At 38.0% G+C, this 26137-nt stretch overlaps 3 protein-coding genes across 4 annotated transcripts in view; 2 read left to right on the top strand and 1 right to left on the bottom strand.

Moving 5' to 3' along the window:
• The window catches only part of vangl1 (VANGL planar cell polarity protein 1), a 60078-nt gene extending 50017 nt beyond the window's left edge, over positions 1–10061 (top strand). The window contains exons 6-9 of one of the 2 annotated variants that reach the window (XM_015378089.1): positions 1809–1942; positions 5748–5895; positions 7337–7571; positions 7650–10061. In XM_015378089.1, the coding sequence (XP_015233575.1) occupies positions 1809–1942; positions 5748–5895; positions 7337–7571; positions 7650–7910 (778 nt within the window). In that variant the 3' untranslated portion in view covers positions 7911–10061. Of the gene's footprint in view, positions 1–1808; positions 1970–5747; positions 5896–7336; positions 7572–7649 lie in introns of both variants that reach the window. The other variant, XM_015378081.1, reaches the window with a different exon arrangement.
• Positions 10062–16001: 5940 nt separating this feature from the next.
• On the bottom strand, positions 16002–23501 carry casq2 (calsequestrin 2). Its single transcript, XM_015378149.1, has 11 exons — positions 23255–23501; positions 21918–22002; positions 20980–21080; positions 19353–19461; positions 18663–18736; positions 17475–17605; positions 17357–17402; positions 17222–17276; positions 16665–16765; positions 16494–16568; positions 16002–16409 (listed from the first exon to the last, which is right to left on the bottom strand). The coding sequence occupies exons 1-11, from the start codon at positions 23495–23497 to the stop codon at positions 16206–16208; spliced, it is 1224 nt and encodes a 407-aa protein (XP_015233635.1). The 5' UTR covers positions 23498–23501; the 3' UTR covers positions 16002–16205.
• Positions 23502–25420: 1919 nt separating this feature from the next.
• poglut1 (protein O-glucosyltransferase 1) overlaps positions 25421–26137 on the top strand; it is a 6564-nt gene continuing 5847 nt past the window's right edge. Inside the window, exon 1 of the mRNA XM_015378164.1 lies at positions 25421–25540. Coding sequence (XP_015233650.1) covers positions 25477–25540 — 64 coding nt within the window. The 5' untranslated portion in view covers positions 25421–25476. The remainder of the gene's footprint in view (positions 25541–26137) is intronic.

Here is a 26137-nt window from a genome sequence, read left to right as displayed (position 1 = left end):
ATACCTAAAAAGTTTACTTCAGTACAGTAACAAAGTATTTGTACTTCGTTACTTGACGCATCTGCAAGTACAGAGCATTGAACCTAATGCTGCGACTGCAGCAGAAACTCCCAGACTTCCCTTACCAGTACCACTCCACTTTCCACACAAGCTCAGGATCCTTCCCCGCCAGCTAGGTGACATTCCACGTCACCAGAACAAGGTTGAGCGTCCTCTGGTTGCCGAGGCTTCTACTTCTGACTGCTGCCAAATTCCTCTTGGTTCCTCCTAGAAGTGGTGGGCCTGCTATGAGATGGGCTCGTATCTTTCTTGCAAGGAAGAAACTGGCCACCAGGCGCTCGCCAACAAACCCCAACCCTAGTTCCAGGCTGCATGGCGGGGTACTGCTCTGCCATACAAGATGATGTCATGTGCCTCAACTTCTTAATCTTCATGAAGGCTTTTGAACGGCTCTTTGTCTGACCCGTTACCCAGAGCCTGTTTACCTTGGGAGACCCTAGCAGGGGCTTTAAAGCCCCCAATAACATAGCTAGGGGGGGGGGTTTGTTTTTTTGGGGGGGTTTTCTGTGTTTTTTTTGTTGGCTTTTTTGTTTGTTTTTTCTGTTTTTTATAGGTGGGATGTTTTTTAGGTATGTTTTTTTGCTTTTTGTGTTTATTGTTTTCAGTTTATCAGTCTGTTTTTAGAGTTTTAGCTTTGTACTCATTTCTGACTTGATTTAGGGCAGTATCTGGGTAGACCATTTCAATTATATGAACGAGAAATTATATTTACTGTCTGCTATTTAGTCTAAACAGAAGTCAAGTTCTCCCGCCGTCATTTCAGTTTCATTACCTTCAAATATTCCTTGATTTACAGTCTGGCCTTCCATTGCAACTCCATTTAGATCAAATTCTGGGTCGACCAAAGAATTTGTTTTACCATCTTCTTCAGAGGAATTAACTAAGCTGTTTAGTATGTTATCTAAACAGAAGACAAATCCCTCCATCATATTATTATTTTGAGCATCTTTAAAGGTTCGTTGTCTTTCCGTACGGTCCTCCATTGTAACTCTATTTGTGTCCAAACCTCGGAAGACACATTGAATTGTTTCAACCTCTTTGAAGAAATGATCTACCTGGTTTAGTGTTGTACATAAACAAGCGTCACGTTCCTCCACTATCTTGATTTCCTTTTGAGGGTCTTCAGAAGTACCTTGCTTTACTCTACCTTCATTCACAATGTTTTGTCATATGTTCAGCCAATCATATATATCGTGACGTTAATAAATAAAGAAATATACCCAACTGCAAAATGTAAAGGAAAATGCCGCTTTTTCCTGTAGTAACTATGCATCTAATAAGCTGGTAATAGGGACACAGTGCGTGTGTGTAAAGAGGAAGGAATGGGTCATTGTGCTTTGCGGGTCTGAGATAAAATTCAAACATTACTCCTTTTCACTTTCTTTAAATAACGAGCGTCTTTAGCGTTTTTCCATTAAGCAAGAATTGTGATATAAATAAAAAGGCCTGACAAACCTTTCCCATCTCTTTTTCTAAAGGCTAAGTGTTCTAATTATTTGGGTTAAACTCGTGCCTTTCCCCCCCTCATTTCAAATATGTAAACAAAACTCTAATCAATACTGATGGTTGTGTTTTTCATTTTGAAGAAGTAGTAATATAAGCACATTTTCGTCTTTATCTTGTGTTTCTCATGTCTGATATTGAAGCTGAAAATGTCTTGTGATCAGATTTTTTCTCATCCATTTTAGTTCTTTATAACTTATTAGTTATAGGACATGACTGACTCTGCTTTCCTTTGTCCCCTCCAGTATTCAGCGGGCCGCCCTGGCCATCATAGAGCACTACTACTGTGACTTCCCTATCCATAACCCAGCTCTGCTTTCTGCATCCAAGTCCAGAGCTGCCAAGCACCTGGCGGGCCTCAAGGTCTACAACGTGGATGGTGAGTTCCCAGCAGGCCCCGCTGAGGGTGAGTGGGATGCTCTGTGTTGTCTCTAGCTTCTTGTCGTTTTATGTTATCCTCAGAGCTACACCTTTAGCTCCTAAGGGACTTTTTCCTGTCATTTAATAAAAATTATAGCTGAAAACACCTGTAATCATATCGGTCTGAAGCTTTAAAACATCTGTAGCATGACGCTAACAATACTACACTTGCTAAAGCTAATTAAGGAGTCATCAATATTTCAGTTGTCATGATTTGTCTGAAATCTATCTGATGAGAAGCAAAACTCTCCATCTATATATCGTTGAGAAAGCAGATCTTTCAGACACTATTAGTCCTGCTTTGGCTCACTCTCTCGCAGCCTAGGGGTTTTAAGGTATAAAAAGAAATATTTGTCTTTCAATACATTTTTTCTACGCATTTGCTACATTTTTAAACACTTCCGTAAGTATAAAAATCAGCCGACTTTAAATCTTTCTTCTACACAAACATATTCCTCAGCTCTTCTTTATCAAGCCCTTTTTACCTTAACAACGATATAGAATGTTGCAATAGCTCGAAACAGGAACGTTTTCCTCTTTTTAAAACGTCTTCAAGCTTCTGCAGGTGGATTTTCCTTCACTTGCTGGAATGCACTAAAACAAATGATTGCCTGGAAGGCAGAAATTGATCTCTTAATGCAGTATAATTGGAATATTGTCAACAGTCGGGTGATTTGTAGCTAAGGCGCCGCAATGTGATGAAATCCTAGCAGGCTGATTTCATATCTATCACAGAGGACTCTCTCCAGGTGGGAATATGATTTTTTACTTTTCTGCTAACGTTCATTTCTCCTTATGTTTCTCTGATGCTAACCTCTTATAGCTAGACTAAAAGCCTACCTTTTGGACAGTAAGTATACCAGGACGTTCCTGTTGCTAACTGATCCACTGCTCTTAAAAACACTTGCTAAATTAAACACTCGGCACTCCTCACTCTGCATGCCACAAGTCAACAGAGAGTTTTCATCCTTGTGTCAGCTGGTAGGAATGTAACACAACCCCTCTATTGGATTAACGATGTCCCTTAAGTGTTCTTAAGATTTAATCAAGTGTGCTAACTAGACTTGCTTGTCTCTTTTTTTCCACCTAGCATTTGCTGCCTATATTTAAAGTGTCAGTAGGACCACAGGATCACAGACAGTTGTGTCGTTTCTCCCTGCATTATCAACATTCTTCATTTTTCTACTGCAACAGCTGCTCAGAGACTCATCAAAGTCTCCTTCTCTTTCTAGTCTTTCTCTTTCGTTCTGCAGCTGCACATGTGATAAATGATTTTAGCTTCTTATGCATATTAATATTGATACAGGGTTGAATGTGTTGAGGTGGATGATTAGGGATCAAGCTGAAATCCTCAGGCTGTGTACGTTTCATTAATGTTGTATTTAGTAGGTTGAAGGTTGTGGTCTTCAACATAGAAAGCTCGTCTGATTACTAGGGCTGCAATCAGGTGATTATTTTTTTCGATTAATCGATTAATAATCGGATAGCCAAAGGTTTCTTAAAGAAGATTTTTTTTACTAAATTAAAACGGGTGAAACTAAAACTTAGTTTTCTTAACAGCATTCATCCAACTGATCCCCCTCTGGAGGTCATCCAGTGTTGTTTGCTGATCTGTTCCCAGCCTTTAGAAGAGATGGTTAAACGTTATCCATCTGCTTCTTATGTAGTCACCTTTTTCAGAATCCTGCTATTTTGCTAGATCTCTCACTAAGACATCAATAATGAGTCTGAAATTATGCATTTGGACTGTGAGTATGGCAAGCCGTCCTCTGACCATCCATAATTATGTTCCAGATATCTTGAAATACATTTTGACTATCTGGAATGGTAATTTAAGATATCTGTTTTTACATTCTGATTAGGAAAAACAATAATTCAAGATATCTTAAATTGCATTTTGATTAGTCAAAATTCCTTTCAAGATATCTCAAATTACGACACCGGATTCATGATTTAAAGCGTCACACATCAGTAATTCATATGTAGGGGCGCTGAAAGTAACAGTAAATGGAGCTGATTTACCTTTCCTCCTGTGGATTAAACTGACAGTAAGGAATGTTTTTAGAAATGATCCTCCTGGAAGCCCAATAAAAAGATCATGACACATTTTGACTAGGAAAGGAATTTCGAATAGTCGAAATTACAATTCCAGATATCTTTAAATTTGTTTTGTCTAGTCATTATGTGCTTTTAAGATATCTATAATTGAGTTTTCACTAGTCAAAACTGCATATCTCCTATCCTAAAATACATTTAAAATATCATGAATTATGGTGGCATTTGAGATATCTTTAATTAGAATTATGACTAGTCAAAACTAAAAGGCACACCTCTGTGGGAGGTGTCTTGTAGAGTGAGTTGGCGAAAGGTTTGCAGAATCTTTGTAAGGGCAGCAGCGTTGTGTAGCGGAACTGCATCTTCTCCTTAACCGTTAAGATGAAACATGGACATTGGTCCTCAATTTACAAAATTCTGATCATGGTTTATGGCCCAATAGTATGTTTTTGTGTCGTTTAAATCAACTTTACTTGTTCTTTAAGATAAGAAGTAGATTTTTTGGTTGTTTAACTGTGAAAATGTTTGAAATGTGCGAAATTTCAAATGTTGCATGCTGGACAACCTCAGAGAAACTTTATGATGTACATTTTTCTCACTGTTAGCATTAGATTTCCCTGCCACTATACATACACATAGCGCGGTGATATCCTGGCCTCCCACACACACCTTTTTGTCCATTAAATATTCTGTTTTTGCTTGATCCCCTACCCTGCATTAGTAATTCACAGCCTGAGTTTGCCTTTACCCACATCATCATCGTCGTGGTCCAAGTTGAAAGTTTGGGTTTTGTTTAGTGTTGCACCGATACCAGTATTGGGCGGGGCCCAGATCCAGCACTACAATGGTGGTATCGGCAAGTACCAACAAATAGGGCACTGATACCATTTTGAGAGCCAAAACATTATTTAACTAATGTCACCCATTCCAGGTAGGCGATAAAAAGTTCTACTGGATTCTCAAAGATAGGCAGCAGCTTGACACAGCCATGATGGCACTTATTTTACATCCTAGTAATATGCATTACTTCATATCAATCAATCAATCAATCTTTATTGTCAACTACAATTTACATTGCAATTGAAATTTCAGTTTAAGTACTAACCGTTCATCACAATACATCACATACATTCGGGTGGTGGGGGGGCTGAGAGGGGGAATGGATTTACGGAGGCCATGTGTGCCGCAGAACACTGCTAATAGCGCATTCGTATAGCTTGCCAGGTTCCCACGGGTTACCAGGCGGTTACATATAGCGCTGCCTTTATCTCTGTGGAAAGATAGTAGCCATTGTTGGGGAAGACAGGGGAAAATAAAGCATATTTCACACTTGAGATATAAAAAAAAAAACTCAGCACAAGAAAAGCACATAAAAACACGAGCCAGAAATTTCTCGCAGTTTTTTTGTGCCCTTTCGCCATAACATCCAGGGGAGATTAGATAAAGACATTAGGTTGTATACACACACACATCAATTTCAAATAGATGCTATCAGTATTGTATCTGTATCGGCCAATACTGCACAGCCAGGTATCGGGGCCAAAAAACACTAGTTTGTTTCCCTTAGAATAGATGCTTTAACCATCATTTCATAGGTTTTCATATTGCAGCCGTGAAAAAGAAATCCCTCACATTGCACTCTGTCTTCACCCCTCACCGTCTTTGCCTCACTTTTGAGATCAAGTGTGACCAGGTTCTGCTGATTTCAGGTCCAGGGAACCCCGCTGCTGCGGGAATTGCCCAGTCCCAGTCCAGAGCCATGATCGCTGCCGCAGCGAGGCGACGCGACACCAGCCACAACGAGCTCTACTATGAGGAGGCGGAGCATGAGAGGCGTGTCCGCAAACGCAGGGCACGGTGAGTCGACTAACCCTGGAGAAGCAGTGATTGGCCACCAAAGCTTTTATCTACCAATAACGTAAAATCTAGGAAGAAAAATCTATATTAGAGGTCTAATTTTATCAACGCTGTTATCGGTAGTTACGTTTCCATTACAAATCTGCGCAAAATTATATAGTCCCTGCTAAATTCGAAGGTGCAAAGTCCCGTAATTATGGTATTTCTAGTAGATAAGACATACAATAAAAGTTGCATGTGATAATGTTCATGCAATAGAATTTGAAAACAACGTGGCAGAGGTGGATGTAAACACATGAAATATACCCATAATTCAGCCATGGCTCTAGTGGCTCATCTTCCTCCAACTACTCTTCTACTTTGTCTTTTTACAAGGCATTTAGGTTTAGTTACAGATAATGCGACTTGTGGGAAGCAAAAAATAGTTTCCATTGCAGTTTTGCGAAATGTAACAATTTCTATATGACCGAAAAACCACCTCATTGTTGTGTAAAAACAGTGTCTCTTTTTTTTTTTTTTTTTCATTGTAATTGCAATTTGCGCAATTATTGTTCGAATGCTTTTAATAATTTTTTTCAATTTTGGAGGACAAATCCTGCCATACGATAATACATAAAGATATAAATAAATGACTTATGATTTTAAATCGTTGGCAAAATAATGATTTGAAATGTAAATTATTGAGAAACTAATTGCAACAAACTAGATACATTTTAAATTTGACAAATCATTGTTTTTATATATATAATCTCTCCACTTTTAAGATGGAGCTTGGCCATTTAAGCCTTTATGTGGGAGAAGGACGATTTGAAATTCTATTCTGTATTTAACAGGAAGCCAGTGAAGATAAGCTAACATAGGAGAGAGGACTTTTTATTTTTGATAAAATTGCTAATCAGCTTAGAAGGGTTAGAGTAGTTCAGTTAGCAGCAGGTAGTGCAGTTAGTCGGGTTGCTTTATCATGCTGTTAACTATCTAAACCTGCAAACACTGTACTTTGCATGAGCATGAAGGTGTGTAAAATAAAATAAAAGCATGTGCTGCATACACACTATTTTCCACATCGAATCACATAAACCGCATCTTAGAAACCTCACAGTTGAATTATCGTCATAAAATCTGGTAAATGTGGGCAATGCACAGTAAACTCCAGGCTAATGATCATTTTACAGCTGGTATACAATAAGGGCAGGATTGATCCTCCATATTCAACAACTTTATCTCTATTTTAAAAGCTAATATAACTTGGATACATTTAATTCAATTAGCAGAAATATGAAAAATAACAGTTTCTTATCTTTGTTTCGCATTTTACTGCCAGTCTTTCAACTAAAGGTCAATTTAAAGATTGTCTAGTGCTAAAAAAGGAAATAAAACCTCCCCTTTTTTTTTCTTTATGAGCATGCATTACATTGACTTAGCCTGTTCTTCTTTTCCCCAGACTGGTAGTAGCAGTAGAGGAAGCTTTCACCCACATTAAGCGTATGCAGGAGGAGGAGCCCAAGAAGGCTCCAGGGGACGTCATGGACCCCAGAGAGGCAGCTCAAGCAATCTTCCCCTCCATGGCGCGTGCCCTGCAGAAGTACCTGAGGACCACCAAGCAGCAGCACTGCCACAGCATGGAGAGCATCCAGCAGCACCTGGCCTTCTGCATCACCAACAACATGACGCCCAAGGTCTGCCCTAAGCAGCACATGCCCCAGCACAGTCAGACATCTGGATGCTCACTCCTGCTCCACACTCTTTCCCCTCAGGCGTTCCTGGAGAGCTACCTGACGCCAGGACCCACCCTGCAGTACGGGAAGGACCACTGGCTGGGCCGCCGGTGGACGCTGATCAGCGAGGCGTCGGTCACCAGCGGCCTGAAGGACGGGAGCGTCTTCGTGCTCAAGTGTGTGGACTTCAGCCTGGTGGTGACGACCAAAAAGATCCCCTACATCCAGATGTCAGAGGAATACATCGACCCCAAATCTCACAAGTTTGTCCTGCGACTACAGTCTGAAACCTCAGTGTAGGACGGCAACAGTTGTTTGTTTTTTTTATTCCTCATCATGTCACATTGCTTTCAAATGTTGCTATTTAGGGTTTGAAGTTTTTATATGTACTTTTCATTTTTTAATATATATATATAAATGAATTTATATATCACACATTTGAAATTATAGATATTTTAATGTTCAACTTGGTGAAAAGAAGAAATGTTGCAGGATTTTGCTCACGGGTTTGATCGACCAATTAGGTTGTGCACAATACTGTATGCATGAGTGTACCTTTCCTTCAAAAGTTAACTTTTTCACATTTTTACACTAAATAGTTGCAATATCGACACCTTTACTGGGATTTTATGTGATCTATAGAGTCATATGATAGAAGGAAAATCATGCAAGATGTATAAAGTAACAAAGGGGAGCTGAATAAAAAGGCTCTCCACATTTTAAAGATTTGTATTAATCTTTTTGATTTTCCACCTCTGTAGGTTTATTACATAAAATCCCATCTAATATAAGAGTTTGTGATAAAATGTGAAAAAGTTTTTAACACTTTTGCAAGGTTCTGTAGGCATGCGTGTCGGCTGGTTGAGAAGCTTAAGCCAAACAAGACTGGAATAAAGGCCGACTTCACCTCAAAGTTTCAGAAAGCTCCCCAGCCGCTGCACAGAGGAGTATGTGGAATATTTTCATTGGTTTTTTCTAAACGGATTTTAAAAAGATCTTTTTCGCTCATCCACAAAACATGCTGCGAGATTTGCTCTCCAGGTGCGTTGGAGAGGGGACGACCTTTAGCAGCAGCAGGCCGTGTAAACGGGCTGGACGGTGAGAGACTCACGGATACGGACACGTGCTCAAAGACATTGACTCCTCCACAAAGGTTCGGTGATCCTCTCAGGGCTTTTGTGTCTGCCTCATCTGCCTGACATGACGAGACAGAGCTGCAAGTTCTGAAATAAAAACTACTGATTGCTCCAGACTTCATCTGCTTTTCCCTTCCAAGCAACAGGTTTCTGATTCTATCCTCCATAGATCCTGATGCTTTTCACACATTTTATCATCAAGGAGAAATGGAAAAATGTTCACTGCCCGTTTCTCAGTGTTTTGTATAATAGACCGACAAACAGGAATCTGAAAAGTGTGGCATGTTTTTATATTAGGTCCTGGAGTTTTAGATTGTCTTACTGCCTCTAGAGATTGATATTTTTTCCAAATTTTTGGCCAGTCTAGCGCACACGTATGGTTTTATGTGCAGGGGGTTGTTTTTTTGTTTTTTTTTTTGCACTAGATGTCACAGATGCATGCCACACTTTTCAGATTTTTAATTGCAAAAACACAAAAAATTTATTTTGACAACCATGAGGAGTTTGGAAAGTGTTCACTCAGCAAATATTGAATCCTTTTGAGTTTAAAGTGTGATGTCATCTCTCAGGGCTCCTTATCACTTCTTTATATTGGAGCAGCAGAGGTGGATCAGCAGTCTGAGCTGTTGGGTGGAACCTCCTAACTGGACGGACTGGTTTTTGCTTTTATTGCCTCGTCTCACGGCTGGCGTCTGGTAAACATCCAATCCCTCGAGGTCGGCGCCTTCATGGAGGACTTGGATGGATTCATTTTCTCGTAATCATCCACACACTAACTAGGTTTGCATGTTAAACCCCAAAATATTCCTAAATAAGCTAAAATCTCACCTGTTTGTCTCTCTGTGCCTGTTGCACTCCACAAAAGTGAGAAATCTCACTAAAGTCATGTTTCATTGTCATGGCTGGCTGTATCCTGTACTGCCCCCTGGTGGGTAAACTGTATATTGGTGCAGGTGGCTTATATAAAAAGCAGTTTAAATCCCTCCTGTTGAAAACTAAAAGGCCTGCCACAGGTGTTTAGAACCTGAACCAACTTACCCTATTTTAACTAATAGTTTAACTTCCTATGATCCCAACATGACAGTGCCTCCTGTTTTTACAATGTCTGTCTGTGGTGAAACACGTGTTTGTGCCAGTTCAGTTCACACGGCCTGCCTTTTCGCCTCCCGACGTCGTCCTCACCATCTGTCCCACTGTTGCCTGGTTACAGTCCTCCGTCCACGGTCTGGATTTTAATGGACAGCCTCACAATGACTGTGAATTTTCACATCTTTTTTTTTTTTCAGTTGCACATTAGTATTTGTAAAAAAAAAAAAGGTAATATCAATGCAAATAAAACACTTTTCTATGAACGTTTGTAAAACCAATGTGATGCTTCTGGTTATTTAGATGTTTGAGTCAAAATCCTGCAAGCTGGTGGAGAATTTCAGGATGGTATATTTGGTTTCCTGGTGTTTAACGCTGCAGGTGATGGTTAAATTTTGATGCTTTTTTACCTCTAGAAACTAAAGAAGCTACAGACAACACAGAGCATCCCACTCACCCTCAGCGGGGCCTGCTGGGAACTCACCATCCACGTTGTAGACCTTGAGGCCCGACAGGTGCTTGGCAGCTCTGGACTTGGAGGCAGAAAGCAGAGCTGGGTTATGGATGGGGAAGTCACAGTAGTAGTGCTCTATGATGGCCAGGGCGGCCCGCTGAATACTGGAGAAGAGAAAGGAAAGCACAGTAACTTATGTCTTATAGCCAATACGTTATAAAGAACTAAAATGGACGAGAAAATCTGATCACAAGACATTTTCACCTGCAATATCAGACATGAGGTTCCCAGATAAAGACATTTAGTTCACTTTCAAATGTTTATCAATCGAACTCAACGCTTTAAACCTCCAAATTAACGCTTTTACTGACATTTGAATTGATTCAAACTTGGAAACAAAGTCCAGTGGATTGTTTTTAATTTTCTTTTTATTTGGAATAATTATGAATCAGAAAAACAAAATGCGTTAGCATTTCTTCAGGATAAAAAAAACAAAACCATCACTGTTGATAAGAGTTTTCTTTATATATTTGAAATAAGGGGGGAAAAGTAAAGTGTTTAACCCAAATAAATAGAGCTTTTAGCCATTAAACATAGAGATTTAAGGGGATAGAAATGCAAAGAAGCTCACAATTCTTTAGTGGAAGGAATTTAAGGCCTTTTTATTGATATCACAGTTCTGATCTTAATGAAAAAACCTTAAAGATGCTCATTATTTAAACAAAGTCAAAAGGAAATGTTTGATTTCATCTCAGACCTGCAAAGGACAATGATCGTTTGGTGTGAACACACCTTAACAGAACAATTAATCATGTAATCTCCAAAATATTTCATGTGTAGGCGGCCATCTTTGCAATGCCAGTATTTCATACTGTACAAATAATAGTAACATGAAAACGCTCCTACATCAATCTTTAGTGCTAATAAACATTTAAATCTGATGTCTCAATTAAAACAGATACTTGTTTAGGAATACCCTCTCACTTGTAGATTTTTCGCAAAGAATTACAATTTTATATTTAAAGCCTGAAATGTGGCAAAAGGTTGAAAAGTTCAAGGGGGTTGAATACTTTTGCAAGGCACTGTAGCTTCTTCGGTTACTGAAAATGGAGAAGCCATGATATACAGGAAATAACCCTGAATTTACTCTGCATTGCTGCTAACACTGCTTTGGGAAATGGGGCCCATCTCTGCGCTCGCATTTTGCTAAACTATATGTAAATAACACTATCAGCTGTGAAAAAAAGGCCTTTGTTTAACTTTCAAGGCACATAGAGCTTCCTCCAGTAATTCTTAGTCATAGTTCCTCTTTCTAATTGTTATATTTAGGAGTCAAGACAAACCTGTTAATGACTTAAGCAGATAACTGCTGGTTTTATGTAGAGATGAACTGCTCTTGTATTTCACAAACATATTTCCTGCTGTAAGTGTCAACACAGCCTCCATTATATTGGCGTTTCATTCAGTCTTTATAAGTCGTTTCTGTTTTGTTGGTAAATGTGCACTATGCAGTACTTTTTACTCAGAAACAGCTTAAACTTAGCAGAGCAAAAAATAATGAGGTAAAACCAAATAATTAGGATATTCCATCATTAACCTTCTACACATGTTGGTTGCGCTGCAAAAAATTGAAATAAAATAAGTCGTTTTTTCTTAAAAATAAGTGCTTTTTTTGAAACACTTGATGGAACTCAATGGAACAAGACAGTTTATATTTAAAATAAAATAAAAACAATTGCATTGTCTTATTTCATGTGCATATTATCTAATTATATTACTTTAAGAGTAAAAATACTCATTCCATTAGCAAATAATCTTCTTTACCCGCTGAAATGAATGTTAAATACACTTCATTTAAGACATTTTAACTTATTTCTAGATCGTTTTTGCAGTGTGCAGATATGAACTTGCAAGTGTAGAATGTTAAAGTATTTTTGTCCAGATATGGAAGACCATGAGACTAATAGTAATTACAAAGACATGGTGTGAAAGCAGAGACTTCAAACTACAAGCTGACAAAAAAAGGTCTCTGCAGAGCTAAATCTCTCGCAGTGAGGTTGACGAAGAAATCTGTTTGCCTGACAAAAAGAGAAATCACCACCTCCCCACTCAATTAAGTGATGTCATCCACTCTACATTTAGTTTTTCCCTCTTTATGGTGATCGAACAATGAAGAATATGTCGAAAAACAGAGTTGAACTCTGAAGGTGATTGCATGACCACACAGCAACGCCTCAGAAATAGTGGATTGTTCGGATTCTTTATCTTAAAGGAAAAGTCTGGTTAGCAAGGAATAATCAATGGATCGTTATCTGTACCTAAAACTAATGCGGTGATTTAATGAATTTAGCCTTAATCAGTTAAAAAATGAAAACAGTTTTCATTGCAATCACTGAGTGTCCGGGACCAGCCATTTTTTCCCAAATATAGTAACACCTCACTCCTGACATCTTCCAGCAGTGACGTCTCCCCGCTCTACAAGCAAAATCAATGGGAGCTACTAGACACATCTGCAATAAACGACTATTTTAACAATTTAACAATTATTTTAGATTTTGATAGGACTTTACAATTAAAATTCACCATGTTATAGTTAAATCTTGCGCATGGCAGTTGGATTTTGTAATACATCGGGTAAAAGTGAAAAAAAATTAGTTATTTCACCTGTTCATTTCTTGGTCCATCACTGATGGGTTTGTTGTTGGATTGCCAACTTGAAGAGGGACGATTTTCCATTGAACTTCTGGCCAGAGAAAAAACACGTAATATAATAATAGCTCATTGTGACAAACACCAGATACAGCATTTGGACTTGCTCAACAGCCGATACCGCACCGTGACGTCACAGTAGTGTTCTTTGACAAACATGGATGTCTCCAGTAAAACACATTCAAATGAAATTACTCATAATTAAAAACATTTATTTATTGAACAGTATGTAATTTCATATTAAAGTACTTTCAGAAGTTTGTATTCTGAACATGACCAGACTTTTCCTTTAAAGTATCAACATGAAACCTTCTCCCTGATTCCCTCCTATAAAATTTTATTGGAATAACACAATCTCAGAAAATACAGCCTTTAATTTAGGTATTTGTTTTGTTTTTCCGCGGTGAAAGGGAATAATTTCCTTAACAGAAGATTTAGTTGACATTTCAGTGTCACTGAAACACTTTTTTGTTTCTTTTTTAAGATAAATCAATTTCTGGAGCAACTTCTAAACGGGTCCAGACGTTTCCATATTTCCAGTTTGAGCAGTAGATGAAATATCTTAATACTTTACCTGTTTTTCATGGAAAACTAATAAGGAACAGAAAAAATTATATTTCTTCCAGCAGGGTTAGGGTTAGTTACATGTTACAGCCTCAATGTATTTTATTTGTCTTTTATAACAGATGCTGTGTTTGTTTTTCTTTTTCCTGAGAGAAAATCTAAAACATCTAACCTGATGTTTCTGATGACTAAACAAAATACGGTGTAATCAGAGGACTCAGAGGGTATACACGCTATATTTTGGTCTATGTGCTAAAATGTAGCATGATTAAGGTGTTTTGTATCTGAAAAATAATAAAGCACGTCACCCTTAAAAAACTCCCTACAGTAAACATGGTGGTAGCGCTGTTATGCTGTGGGAATGCCCCTTTAGAGGCATCACCACACTTTTCAGACTCATTTAATATAATTATAAACCATTTTTTCTTATTTATCTTTTAATGCAGATCAGTCTGTAATTGATCCATCAGCATTAATAGAAGAAGTCACTTTTTATCCAGGTTGTATGCATTTAATCACCTTCTACAGTCCTCTTAGATAGGCCATTGTTTAACTAATCAGGTTCTCCATATGGGTTTACTTCCTGCCTGGTTGCAGACGCTCTAACACTCCTCTCTGTCATTGTGCATTAAGTGTCCCACTCTGCTGTGTGACATGTCTGCACCAAATATATGCCTTTTTTTGTGGCTTTATCGTTGTCATGGAGCTCAGAGGTAATTGGCTCACCAGCAGCTGGTCAGAGCTGCGTGGCTGTCGGTCTTGCAGCTAAATGAATGTCAGCGTCTGTGTCGAGCCCTGAAAATGAAAAAAACCTCATTCCGCAAGCCGAGGGGGCGGACATGAGGCGGCCTGTCCAAACTCATCCATCCCTACCCCGGCGTCCGGCCCTTACCCGAGCAGGACAGGCAGGGGAGGAAATGGAGAGCATTTGCATCTAAATTGGACGTTTCCTTCCCTTCATTTCTGTCCCTATATTTGTACTCTAATGATCTGGTTATGTGTTTATTGAATGGAAAGAGAAAAACCTACCAGCTTTGATGCTGAGTGGAAATCAGCATCTTAACACATCTTACGATGTTTTGTTTTCCTGCAGTTTTGAATTCCCCGTCTTAAACCGTGAGGTTTAGATTTTCTCCCATCTTGTCCCGAGAAACGAATCCTCATCCCAGGTGACACCCATGGAGAATCTGTGACCTGAAGAGCCTTGCAGGACATCAAAACACTTAGAGCGCTTCGACTTCCTTTTCCTCAGGAGAGAATGCGACATGTTTACTTGCCTCGGGTCACATTTAAATGCTCCCACACAAACACGGCAGTCAATGTGGACCAGTTGGATGAAGGTGTTAACCCCACAGGTTGAAACAAACGTCCTGTTTATTCCACATCCAGCCCCGGATGAATAAGATCCTAACATCGCCTTCTATCATTTATTCATGCGTAGCATCATCATTTTTTCCTCGCCACTAATGATGAAGTTTTCTGGGCCCCAGGGGGCCATCTCTGAGCCTACGCACCCCCAGCCTTAATGTCCAGGTGTCCACTACCATTATGGGGCATCATATCACTGAATTATTTACCAATGTTTGAATAATTCAAAAATGAAAATGCTCCCTGAGTGGGGAGGGGATAATCTATGTGAGGTTTTTTTGTTAATAAACAAATCCAAAAATATTTAGGATTTGATGCACTGCACAAACAAAATGTGGCATTTACATAGGGGGAGAAAAAATCTGTAGTTATAAAGAAATTTTATTGATACAAATCTGAAAAGTGTGGCATATAATTAAATTAGCCCCTCATCATCTAATGATGACTTTATATACTCTTTCCACAGATATTTAATCTGGACTTTGACTAGGCCGTTATACCAACGTAGTTCTGGCTGCATGTTTGGGGTTGTTTTCTTGATCTAAAGTATTTTATTTTAGTCACTGGCAGGTTTTCTCTTAAGATTGTCATCACTAAACTTTTTGCTATAGTCTTACCTTTGTTTTTTTGCTTTAAACTTAATGTACTACTTCTTTGCAGCCAGTTTGTTGTGTTCCTTGTTTTCCGTTATGCTATTTGTTGCTAAAGTTCTCCAACAGTCCCCTGAACTTTTCTGGGACATCAGGATATAAACTTAGATTAATTTACACACATTAAGGGTTAATTAAGAAAAAAAAAAAACTTTTAGAAAGCCCTGACTTTAATGTAAGAGAATCAGAATAACATGCTGTGCTCATTGTGAAGCATAGTGGCAGAAACATGATGCTGAGGGCTTAAAAAGTGACATTATAAGCGTTTTTTGCTCTGTCATATAAATCCCTTATACAGTTTTTAGGTGGAGAGGAAGAAAAGAAGGCTATTTAACTATTAGTTCCTTTATTTTACTATTTGCTTACTTCAACACACTTAATACATTGACATATTTAAGATGGGGATCTAATCCTACATGTTCCCTGGTCCCATTTTCTTTTGTTGCACCAATTTTCCCTTGAAAAGAGGAACCAATTAAAGGACACGTTCCTTGTTGTTTAACAGAATTACAGCTTTACAGAACAGGCTAAATTAGGCCACAAACGTCCCTCTGGTAATATCATGCTTGTCTCACTTTTCTCCTAAGATTACAATCTGTTTCGTCCTTCTTCAATCATTCAAAATGATCTAATCATCCCCGTCGTCGTCCTCATCCGGCTCAGGACTCTCATCTTCTTCTAAAACATAGTGCTCGTCTTCCTGGTCGTATGCGAATTCGTCGTCGTCCTCCGTGTTCACCCTCCCTGACAGGACATCCTCAATCCAGTCCTCCAGTTCCTCCGCCGTGGGCAGGTCCTCGTCGTTAGACATGTCCAACCAAACGCTGTCCGCCTAGAAGACAGTTCAGCAAATCAGCTTACTAAAAACCAGGGCCTGGTTGTTGCTGGACGACCTGCTGACCTGAACCTCACTTACATCCGTGACGTTGACCACACCAATCTGGGGTCTGAACAGATCCAGCTTGAACGTTGTTTCCCAGTAAGTGGTCAGCTGTAAGGACCAAAAAATCTAGTTTATTTTACTATACTATAGTTTTTTGTCAAAGAGATTTTTATTGTGGAAAGAAGACTTGAAATGAGGCAGAACCAGAGGGAAATCATCAGGATCAATCCAGATGATACTGAGCTCTGGATTGTTGGTGTTGTCTCTGGCCACGTCTTTCAGGATCTCCAGGAACTCATAGCCATCTGTGTGCAATATTAGAAATAAAGATGAGCCAAGTCAATTAAATATACAGTTTTCAAAATAATACAAATTTGAACAAAAAAAATCTAAAAAAAAAAACTTAACTACGAAGGAATTTTGTTTGTATTTCAATAGATCGGTGCATTTTATCCTCTAGGTGCAATTTAAATTATTTCTTCATTTTACAGGTGTGCCAATAATGAGAACTGCTGGGGCTAATCATCTTGTTATTCTACATTCTTAATCATTGCTGATTATTTAATTTTTCCTACGCAGAGCATGGCCTGTCGTTGTTTTCAAGCTACATTTTGTACGGTATTTACTTTGGTTAAAAATGGCTCGTTGATCTAACCTCTATGGCAAACCAAGAAAAAACGAATAAATCTGCAGTAGGTAAATAGTTTTTCCATAGCCTGTAGAATTAGGAACTAAAAATGAATCAAGTGGTAGCCATGGACCTGGATCTTCCTCTTCAGCAAAAGCAACAATATGTATTCCATCCATATCATCCTCCTAGAGAAGCGAACAAAAACAATTAGAATAATTATTAATTGAAGTTGCAAAGGTTTCAGTCAGCTTTAAGTGTTTCTCACCCATGTCTCGAACATATTCTCCGCCCGGAGCTTCCTCAGTGTAGCCCTGTAGCGATAACACTGCATAAATCCCATCTAAAATACCTGCATATGCAATAAGCTAAATACACAAACATACCTTCGGTGTTGGTTGACAAACTCAACTATGTCCATCTCTGTCAGAGGTCTTCCAGGCAAGATGGCCGGCTCCTCCATAAACGGCTCGTAGAAATTGACTTCATTCATTTTAAGGGAGAGATGTTTGGCAACCTAAAATAACATAAAACACCTAGATGTCTGCGTAATAAAGTAAATAACTTACTTATAATGCTTTAATGATCTGTTTCTGAGACAAACTTGTAAAAAAAAATCTTAATAATGTAATACCTAAACAGGAATCGATTAAAGCTGATAGAGAAAACAGGTTATTAACTTGGATGGAGCTACTTTAAATCTTCTGGAAAAACACTCAAAAGGCTTTGCAAGGTTTAAAATGATAACTTTGAAAAGGGTATTGACACTAAAATATAGTGACTCATTAGTAAGTGTACTAATGAGTCATCTGAGTCAATGATTAGTCAATGAGTCAATCGTTTGTGGTCTCTAAAGTCTCTAGAACCATGGTTATCTGTTAGCGGGTAGCCTAGCCATGCCCTACCCAGCAAACATCTGTCATGTTTAACAGCATTAGGTAAAAAAAAAATTTATCTTCTGCATAAAAGAAATAAAACAGTCCTTTTGTGCATTTCTAAATCTATCAACTAATTACAGATAGCTGTATTACGCAGACACAAAACTTACCCTGTTTGCCATTTATACACCCTTTAGATTTCTCAACAAACATGATAAATAACCATGGTTTTTGCTACTTGTAGTAAATTGTTGTGTATAAAGAAGTATATACTGTATTTTTGAAGGTAAACTGCATTTTACCCTCATAGATCATGTGTACAATTGTTAAAATAAGCTTTTATATTTTCCAAAAACTCTGTATGGATTAATTGAGCCTGGTTCTGCTGGAGGTTTCTCCCCGTTAAAGGGGGTTTTTCCTCTCCACTGTCGCTACAAGCATGCTCAGTGTGAGGGATTGCATTTGAGTCAATTAGTCGATGCAATCAACTGGTTTTCCTTGGATAGAAAACTTTGAATCAATTTGACTGGATGATCTGGTTGACCTGGTTTGAGATGTCGTGTGTTGTGAATTGGCGCTATAGAAATAAACAGAATTTAATTGAATTTTAGTGGATTGAATAGAAGAAAAGCGATTATTAGAACAAATCTATAGAACAAACAGTGTTAAATATGAAACGATGCATTTCTTACTTACGGATTTGTCAAATGTTGCAAAGAACTTGATATAAGGTTGAAATCTTTCTGAAGCTTCCTGAAAAGCTTTGTAGTCTGACAAAACAAGACAGAGAAGAATTATTTAGCCGAGAAATATAACCAGAACTGAGGCAAGCTGTCAAGTTTCATCACAAGTCAAGATGCTTCTTTGTTGTGCGATGAGGTAAAAAAGCAGTTAAACCCATTCACTGTTCAATTTTCCAGCATTGTGGTTTTTACAGTCGTTTTAAAGTAACCAAGTCTCTTTTAATACAGTTTGATAAGCTTGTAAAGAGCTCCTGGCTCCTCTACCAATGAGGTCAGAGCTAAGGACCATCCTATCTGTGGACGGATATGGGATTCATAATGAAAATCTGTGCCAGCATGTCCCCTGCCTCACTTTGTCTTTCTATTTTTTTGTTGAAACTATAATTGCAGTTTGACCTATTACATGGAGAGCTGGGAGCTATATAAAGTGTCTCCTGAGACGAAGTGAGAGTGTCTGGAATCAGGTTTCTCCTTAACAGGCTTTACGGCGAGTAGCGCCATTAGCCTGCAGACCCCATTAGCATCTAAGGAGCTCACAGGGACATCAAGGAGGGACTTTTAGCCCTTTAACGGTTCTCCTTAAATACATTATGAATGAACAAATGTTAGTTTTTGAATTGGCATATAGTTTGAGAAAACTAACATGAATCCTCTCCTTTGAAGTAGCCAATGAGCCGAATGTCCTCCTCCATTCTCTCAAAGGCTCGCAGCTCCATGGCGTTATTGATGATCTCCACTGGATCCTCCAGAACCTGAAAGATGTTATGAATTTGAGTCCATCCAAGCTTTGGAAATCATCTTTACTTAAGGTCAGCTCACTGTAAAAAAAAAAATAAGGTTGAAAAAACGTGTCAAAGATTTGATGTCCTGGGATGTGTGTTCACTCCAAGCACCAAGCACTCAAATATGACCCTATGAGTGTCGTCTTTGAACTAACCATTACAGTTTAAAGCCTGTTAATTACATTTTCCTCAAGACAAAAACTGATGTTTTTTCAATTAATTTGACTACCAATGGTGGCCTGATATAGTCTGAATACACAATCCATAGGGGAAATATGAGGGTGGCAGCATCATCCTGTGGGACAGGGCTGCTAGTCTGTTGAAAGGAGGTTGAACAAGTAAAGAACTTGGTCCCAGTTAAAGACTTTTGCAGTTCTTGAATCTGATCTGGGAGTTTTTCCTCTCCACTGTCTCCACGTGCTTGTAGCATTCTTATAGCAGGCATTAAATTAGACTGCATGATCAGGTTGAACTGTAAAGTGCCTTGAGATGACGCTTGTTGTGAATTGCCGCTATATAACCCTTTATAGGGCACTTAGTGAAAGACTTTAAATATCAAACTTTCAAGCAAAGAGCGCACTGCAAAAACTTGAAATCTAAGTACGTAATTTTTTCTTAAAATAAGTGCATTTTTTCTTGAATTGACACTTTGCAAATGGATTAAGAAAATTCACATTTAAAATAAGAAAAAATACAGTCTCCTATTTCAAGTGCATAATATCAAATAATCTGATTTAATGGATAAAAATGCTCCTTCCACTGGGAGATTTTCTTATTTACCTATTCAAATTAAGGATAAATACACTTATTTTAAGACATTTTCACTAATTTTTAGACCATTACCTTATTACCTTTGTAACATTAAAAAAAATATGGATAATTTAATGGCAAAAATGAATGTCAATGTAACAAGAAACGCCAACTTGCCCGAATATATTAAGAAAAATAACAAAAATGGGGGGCTCCATTTCTAAGGGGTATGCAAGTGATCAAAAACGGTAACTTGCCCTATAAAGGGTTTAATAAACTGAATTGAATTAATCTCATCCTTCAGATTTACTGTTAATCTATAAAAAAAATCCCAGAATAAAACATTAATATTTGAGGTTAAGACTAAGGCTTAGCCTCAGACTGAATTGGACGATTATGACAAAGTTTTCTTGAATGCCACATTTTTAGATTCTGGGGTATAACTTGTTCCATTATATGGTTAAAGTGGTGTAGTTTATGCTTTATCTGCATGCAATTGTCTGTATTCCTTTTCAGCTTGCTGTTATAAATGGCGGTTTGATAGCAAACATACAGCAATTAGCTGCTTCACATCCATGTCAGTGTTTGACGTAGCTGTAAGTTCATTTATACCCTGCTTTGGCGTCTTGTTAGAATTGCTCTTTAATCAGGACACTGAGAATTTTAAGGCAGCTGAGATTTTGGACCTGTCCTATTCATAGCTACAGAGGACCTTATATAATAACTTTGGGCACTTACGTCTAAGAGAAATTCCACCAAGGTGTCTGCTGAGAGCTCCCCATCGAACTCAATGACACGATCGTCCTTGAACACATACACACTTCCCACCTCTTCCAGACCTGGTGGGAAGGAGAAGAAATGACCGCCCAACACTCCATGATGGACATCTTAACCCTCTCCAGGCAGATGTTGCAGATTTGCAACAGCTAAATGCTACTTAGCTAATTACTCCACATCCATATTTTAAAAGCTTTTGTTACTCAGAAGTACAACAGAAGGACTTAGTTGTGCATTTGCAACAAACAGTTTCTCTCCAGCTCACCACATGACACTGCTGACTCACTTTCAACATGGCTGAGTCCTTGGTGTCACTGAAACAGATTTTCTAAGCAGCAATTTCATGTTAGTATCACTACCAATTTCCATTATTTTTAAATCAATACTACATAAGATGAATCATGAATGTGTATAGATATGACACATGCCAATGGGTTTTTCACCAGAGGCATCTCAATTTCAATGTTGTGGATTTGCAACGTGTGCCCTAACAGGTACCAATGGATGCTACATGCTTTATCTACTAGTTTGCCTATATTTTGAGCAACAGTTTAACAGAAACGGCCTTCTCAAGAGGTTTTGAGATGTCGGTGGAGAAAAAGTTTGAAAAAAAGTTAGTCAAATAAAGTTAACGTTCATATCAGATTCAGTGTTAATTTAACACTCCGGGCCAATGTTGCAAATCTGCAACATCCCCGAATCCATTGCACGTGAAGGTCTCTCTCAAAAAAAAGTCTGAATTGTATATTACTACCCCATATTATCATTTTCTCGAAATATCAGATTTTTCCTGCAACTACAACTTAAATTGAGCCTGAGAGGGTTAACACACTCCAACCTTTTAATACCATCAGTGTTCAATAATAGAGGAGACATCATGACGTGTTATGAAGTCATACCCAGTTTTTTTGCTACTTTGACATCCCTCTGGGAGTCCACCATTCCAAAACCAATGTCTTTGTTCTCCAGGACTTGAGCTGTGAGCTGGTGGATCAAAACAAAAAAAAACAAACAAAAAAAAAAACAGATGAATGACTTAATATGGCCATAATTGTATGCAACCGAGGAATTGTGACCTAAATCGTTGGGCAGAATGGTGGAGAATGGGATCTTGTTTTTCTCACCAATATGGCTGCCACTCATAAGGCAGAGAAACTGGAGTTCGCATCATTACAGAGGACATTATTGTAGTTTTTAGATCGGTTGGATTCAGCTCTGTACTTTGACTGGGCCATTCTAACACATTTATATCCATCTGTTCTACTGTAGCTGTTGCTGCAGCAGCATAAGCCGGTGACCTGGCTTTTTCCATTAGGATTGATCAAATATTATGGTTCTCTCAAGTTTGGAAGGTCATCCAGTTTTTTTAATATGAAGAGTTCTTCCTTTTTTTTCTCCACATCTAATTAATTGAGATAATCAATCAATTTGCAATGAGAAAAAAACGTTCTCAAATAACTAAATTTTTTTCTTTTCTTAAAATAAGTGCATTTGTTCTCAGATTGAGGAGATAAAAGACACATTTTGCCAATGGATCGAGACAATTTACACTTAAAATAAGAAAACACAATTGCATTGTCTTATTTCAAGTGAATATTATCTAATTATCTTATATAAAGATTAAGAATCTTCATTCCTTTGGCAACTTATCTCATCTACCTACTCAAATTAGGGTAAATACACTTTATTTCTATATAATTTCTCCAGTGTTGATTAGGGGGAAATAAAATAAAACATCTTAGCCTTATATATAAATTAGTAACAACCACCTCACATTGTTTGGAAAGCTTGATTAAAAAGTTGCTTGCTACACATTTGCCTAATAAGGAAACAAGAGGTTTCACATAAATAATAGTTTCTGAGCTGATAATTCTCTTATATTTAATCTAGAAATGACAAAGGTAGGCTGTTAAAGTTATTTTAGACATCAGCAGATTGGTCTGAGAACAAACTGAGGTTAAATAAAATGACTTAGATCCATCTTGAATGTGTGAAATTTTGGAGAAAAGGAGAGAGAACATAATGAGTTTAAAGTCTTTACTTTCCACTCTGGAAGTTTGTCCAGGTAAAATGTATTGTAAGTCAGTCAAACAGACAGAATCCACTTGTTATCTTACATTAAAACCGACTGTATGCAGACAAAAAAGAGATAAAGTTTATTTTTACTAAGACTTTACTATTTTTTGCAGCATAGAAAGAACATCAGCTTTACTTGCAGCGCCCACTTTCCCCTCACCTCCAGCACCAGCTCTGTCATCTGGAACCGCTTCTGCAGGCCCTTGTTGGCCGGCACCGGTTCATGGTAGAATAGGCACAGCAGGTCGTACCTCTTCAGGGCCTTCTTGAAGTTGCGCTCGTTAATGTCCAGTACCCTGTCTTTGCCATCAAAGTTGGGAAACTCCAGTCCTTCCTCAGCTCTGCACTGGAGGACCAGTCGGAGGCTGAGGCTGGAAAGAACGGCCAGCCAGATGTGCTGCATCGCTGCTCCCCTGTGGAGAGGGAAAGGTGAATGCAGTGTTCCGGGCCTGGCAAGCATGAAATAAAAAAATTTACTTATTTACATTTTTATTTCTGTTTCTAGCTCTTCTTTAGTGGCTCTCCTTCTCCTTTTGTCTTTAATCTCCTCCCCTCCGTCTTCATACAGTCTGGATCTCTGGAGGATTTAATTCCTCCTCCTTTCCTTTTCCTCACTGAGAAACTCATTGGACAGAGCCCATTCATTTCAAAAATGGGAAAATGTATTGATATTATTTTTTTTAGAAATTGCAAAAGTGTCGTTCCCAACTTGTTTTACAAATTCATAAAATCTAGTCTGGCTTAAGCCAATAGGGGACATGCTGTGGTCAGATAAACCATTGTTACCTTGGAGGAGCCACAGGGGGAATGGAAATGTCAGAATAAGTATGTTGTGGGGAAGCTTCTTTTTTTAAATATAGATTTTAAATGTTAAATGTATATTTTATTATCATATGCTGGTTCTGTCTCCTTGAACCCCAGTCGGCCTCAGCAGATGGCCGCTCACACTGAGCCTGGTTCTACTGGAGGTTTCTTCCTGTTAAAAGGGAGTTTTTCCTCTCCACTGTCGCTACAAGTATGCTTAGTGTGAGGGATTGCATTCGAGTCAATGAGTTGATGCAATCAACTGGTTTTCCTTAGATAGAAAACTTTGAATCAATTTGACTGGATGATCTGTCGAACTGGAAAGTGTCTTGAGATGACATGTGTTGTGAATTGGCGCTATAGAAATAAACTGAATTGAAATATTTTAATTAAGGATTAAAGACCCCAGTCCTTAGTCTGTACTACCCTCTCTCCGAAACACATGCCAACCAGTAATGTAGGTCTGTCTCTTTAATGCTTCCAAAATGCTTCAAAAATTTCAAATGGCAATAGTGGGGTGTCATTCATTGTTCCAGAATTCAGTATTTAAAAAATCTAAAAGAATTACTGATGGAGTATCAGTTTATGCAGGAGAGATGATGGGAATCATTTTGGCTTTAGGATGGATTGAAGAAGTTCATCCTGTAAGAAGTATAATATGTTCTGATTCAAGTTCATAATTATATTCAAAATAAAGAGATTATGTATAATATAATATAAGAGATTCAATTTTTAATTTATAGAATTCAGGCAATGGGTTTAAGTTATTTTTACATGGATACTGTCACATATAGGAGTAAAAGGAAATGAGTTGGCAGATAAATATACAAAACAAGCTACAAAAAATAGTTTATATTGATATATGATACCATTTAAAGAAGAGATTAAATCTATTATTAAACAAAAGTTTAAGGAAAGATGGCAGTGGGAAGAGAATAGAACTGGAAGGTGGCTTTACAGTATTCAAAAAAAGTTGGTACAGTGAGGAGAACAGGAAGAAATAGAAAAGAGGAAACCATTATATACGCATTAAGTTTTGATCATACAAGGTTAAATAATAAATTATTTAAAATGGGAAAACATCCAACAGGAAATTGTGATTTTTATTTTCAAGAAGAGACAGTAAAACGTGTTTTTTCAGTCAGTTCTAAATATTCTGTTGAAAGAATGGAATTATTTAGTCGATTACAAGGAAATAAATTGCAATTAAATATACAAGATATTTTGGACAAACTTTGTACTTCTAAATGTTTTTTTATTATTTAATGAATTATCTTAAAACATGAAATTGATATAAAGAATATAAGATTTATGAACTTTATTATTATAATTTTATTTTATTTATTTATTTGTCTTGTGGGAGAATTTATTTAAAGAATCCCGATCCACAATGCATTCCAGTAGATGGCGGTAATGCGCTTCAATAAGTTGCCTGTCAACCGCCATAAAAAAAGAAGAAGAACGCCCCCCCTCCTTCCTGTGCTCGTTACCATAGTGACTGTACTCAGGCAGAAATAACAGAGCGCAGATCGCGTTAGTTTTTGTTCTCCTTGGACAGAGCAGAAAGATAGCGGGAAAATGGATCGTTGGTTTCTTTGGGGCTTTCTTCTGCTCCTTCTAGTTTGTGGCTTCGGTTCGGCTGGTAAGACACATTTAAAACACAGATGCGTTTAAACGTAGCTTTTAAGGTAGTCTGAAGGGTTGTACGGTCTCATTTATAAATCTCGCTGCGGGGCCCTCGCGATAACTTTTGATGACAGAGTCCTCGATCAGTTAGCATCCGGGGCTAGCTCAGTCAAGCTAACAGGGAGAACAACTTTGCTGGCATGTTTGCTGCTATAATAATCAGTGTTGATGTAGCTTTATTGTTTTCTCGTAATAATTACTGTTGTAGGGGGGTTTAAAATATATTTTGTATATCAGTTCTTGTCGTTTATATCTGCATTAAATCACACTTCAAACAGCCTGGGTTAATTTTAGAAAATGAAAAGAGCAGCCAATCAAAATGTGGCAGTCAATAACAATGAATGAAGTAAAGAAATAACCTTGTCTGGGTTTAAAAGACCATAAAGCTCTCTTTTTACATGTAGAATAATTACAGTTAGAGGGCTGTTAACTCTCACCCATCTCAGTGTCTTCACTCTCACTCCATATTCCCAATTTCTCACTCAAAAATGACAGACATTAACACTCAATTCTGTTCCGCTTATTTTCTATTCAGTTTATGTCTATAGCGCCA

The sequence above is a fragment of the Cyprinodon variegatus genome, unplaced genomic scaffold, assembly GCF_000732505.1.
Source record: "Cyprinodon variegatus isolate N-32 unplaced genomic scaffold, C_variegatus-1.0 Scaffold9, whole genome shotgun sequence".
In the NCBI taxonomy this organism is placed as follows: Eukaryota; Metazoa; Chordata; class Actinopteri; order Cyprinodontiformes; family Cyprinodontidae; genus Cyprinodon; species Cyprinodon variegatus.
Note: the sequence above shows the minus strand (reverse complement) of the source record. Positions and strands in the feature narration are given on the sequence as shown.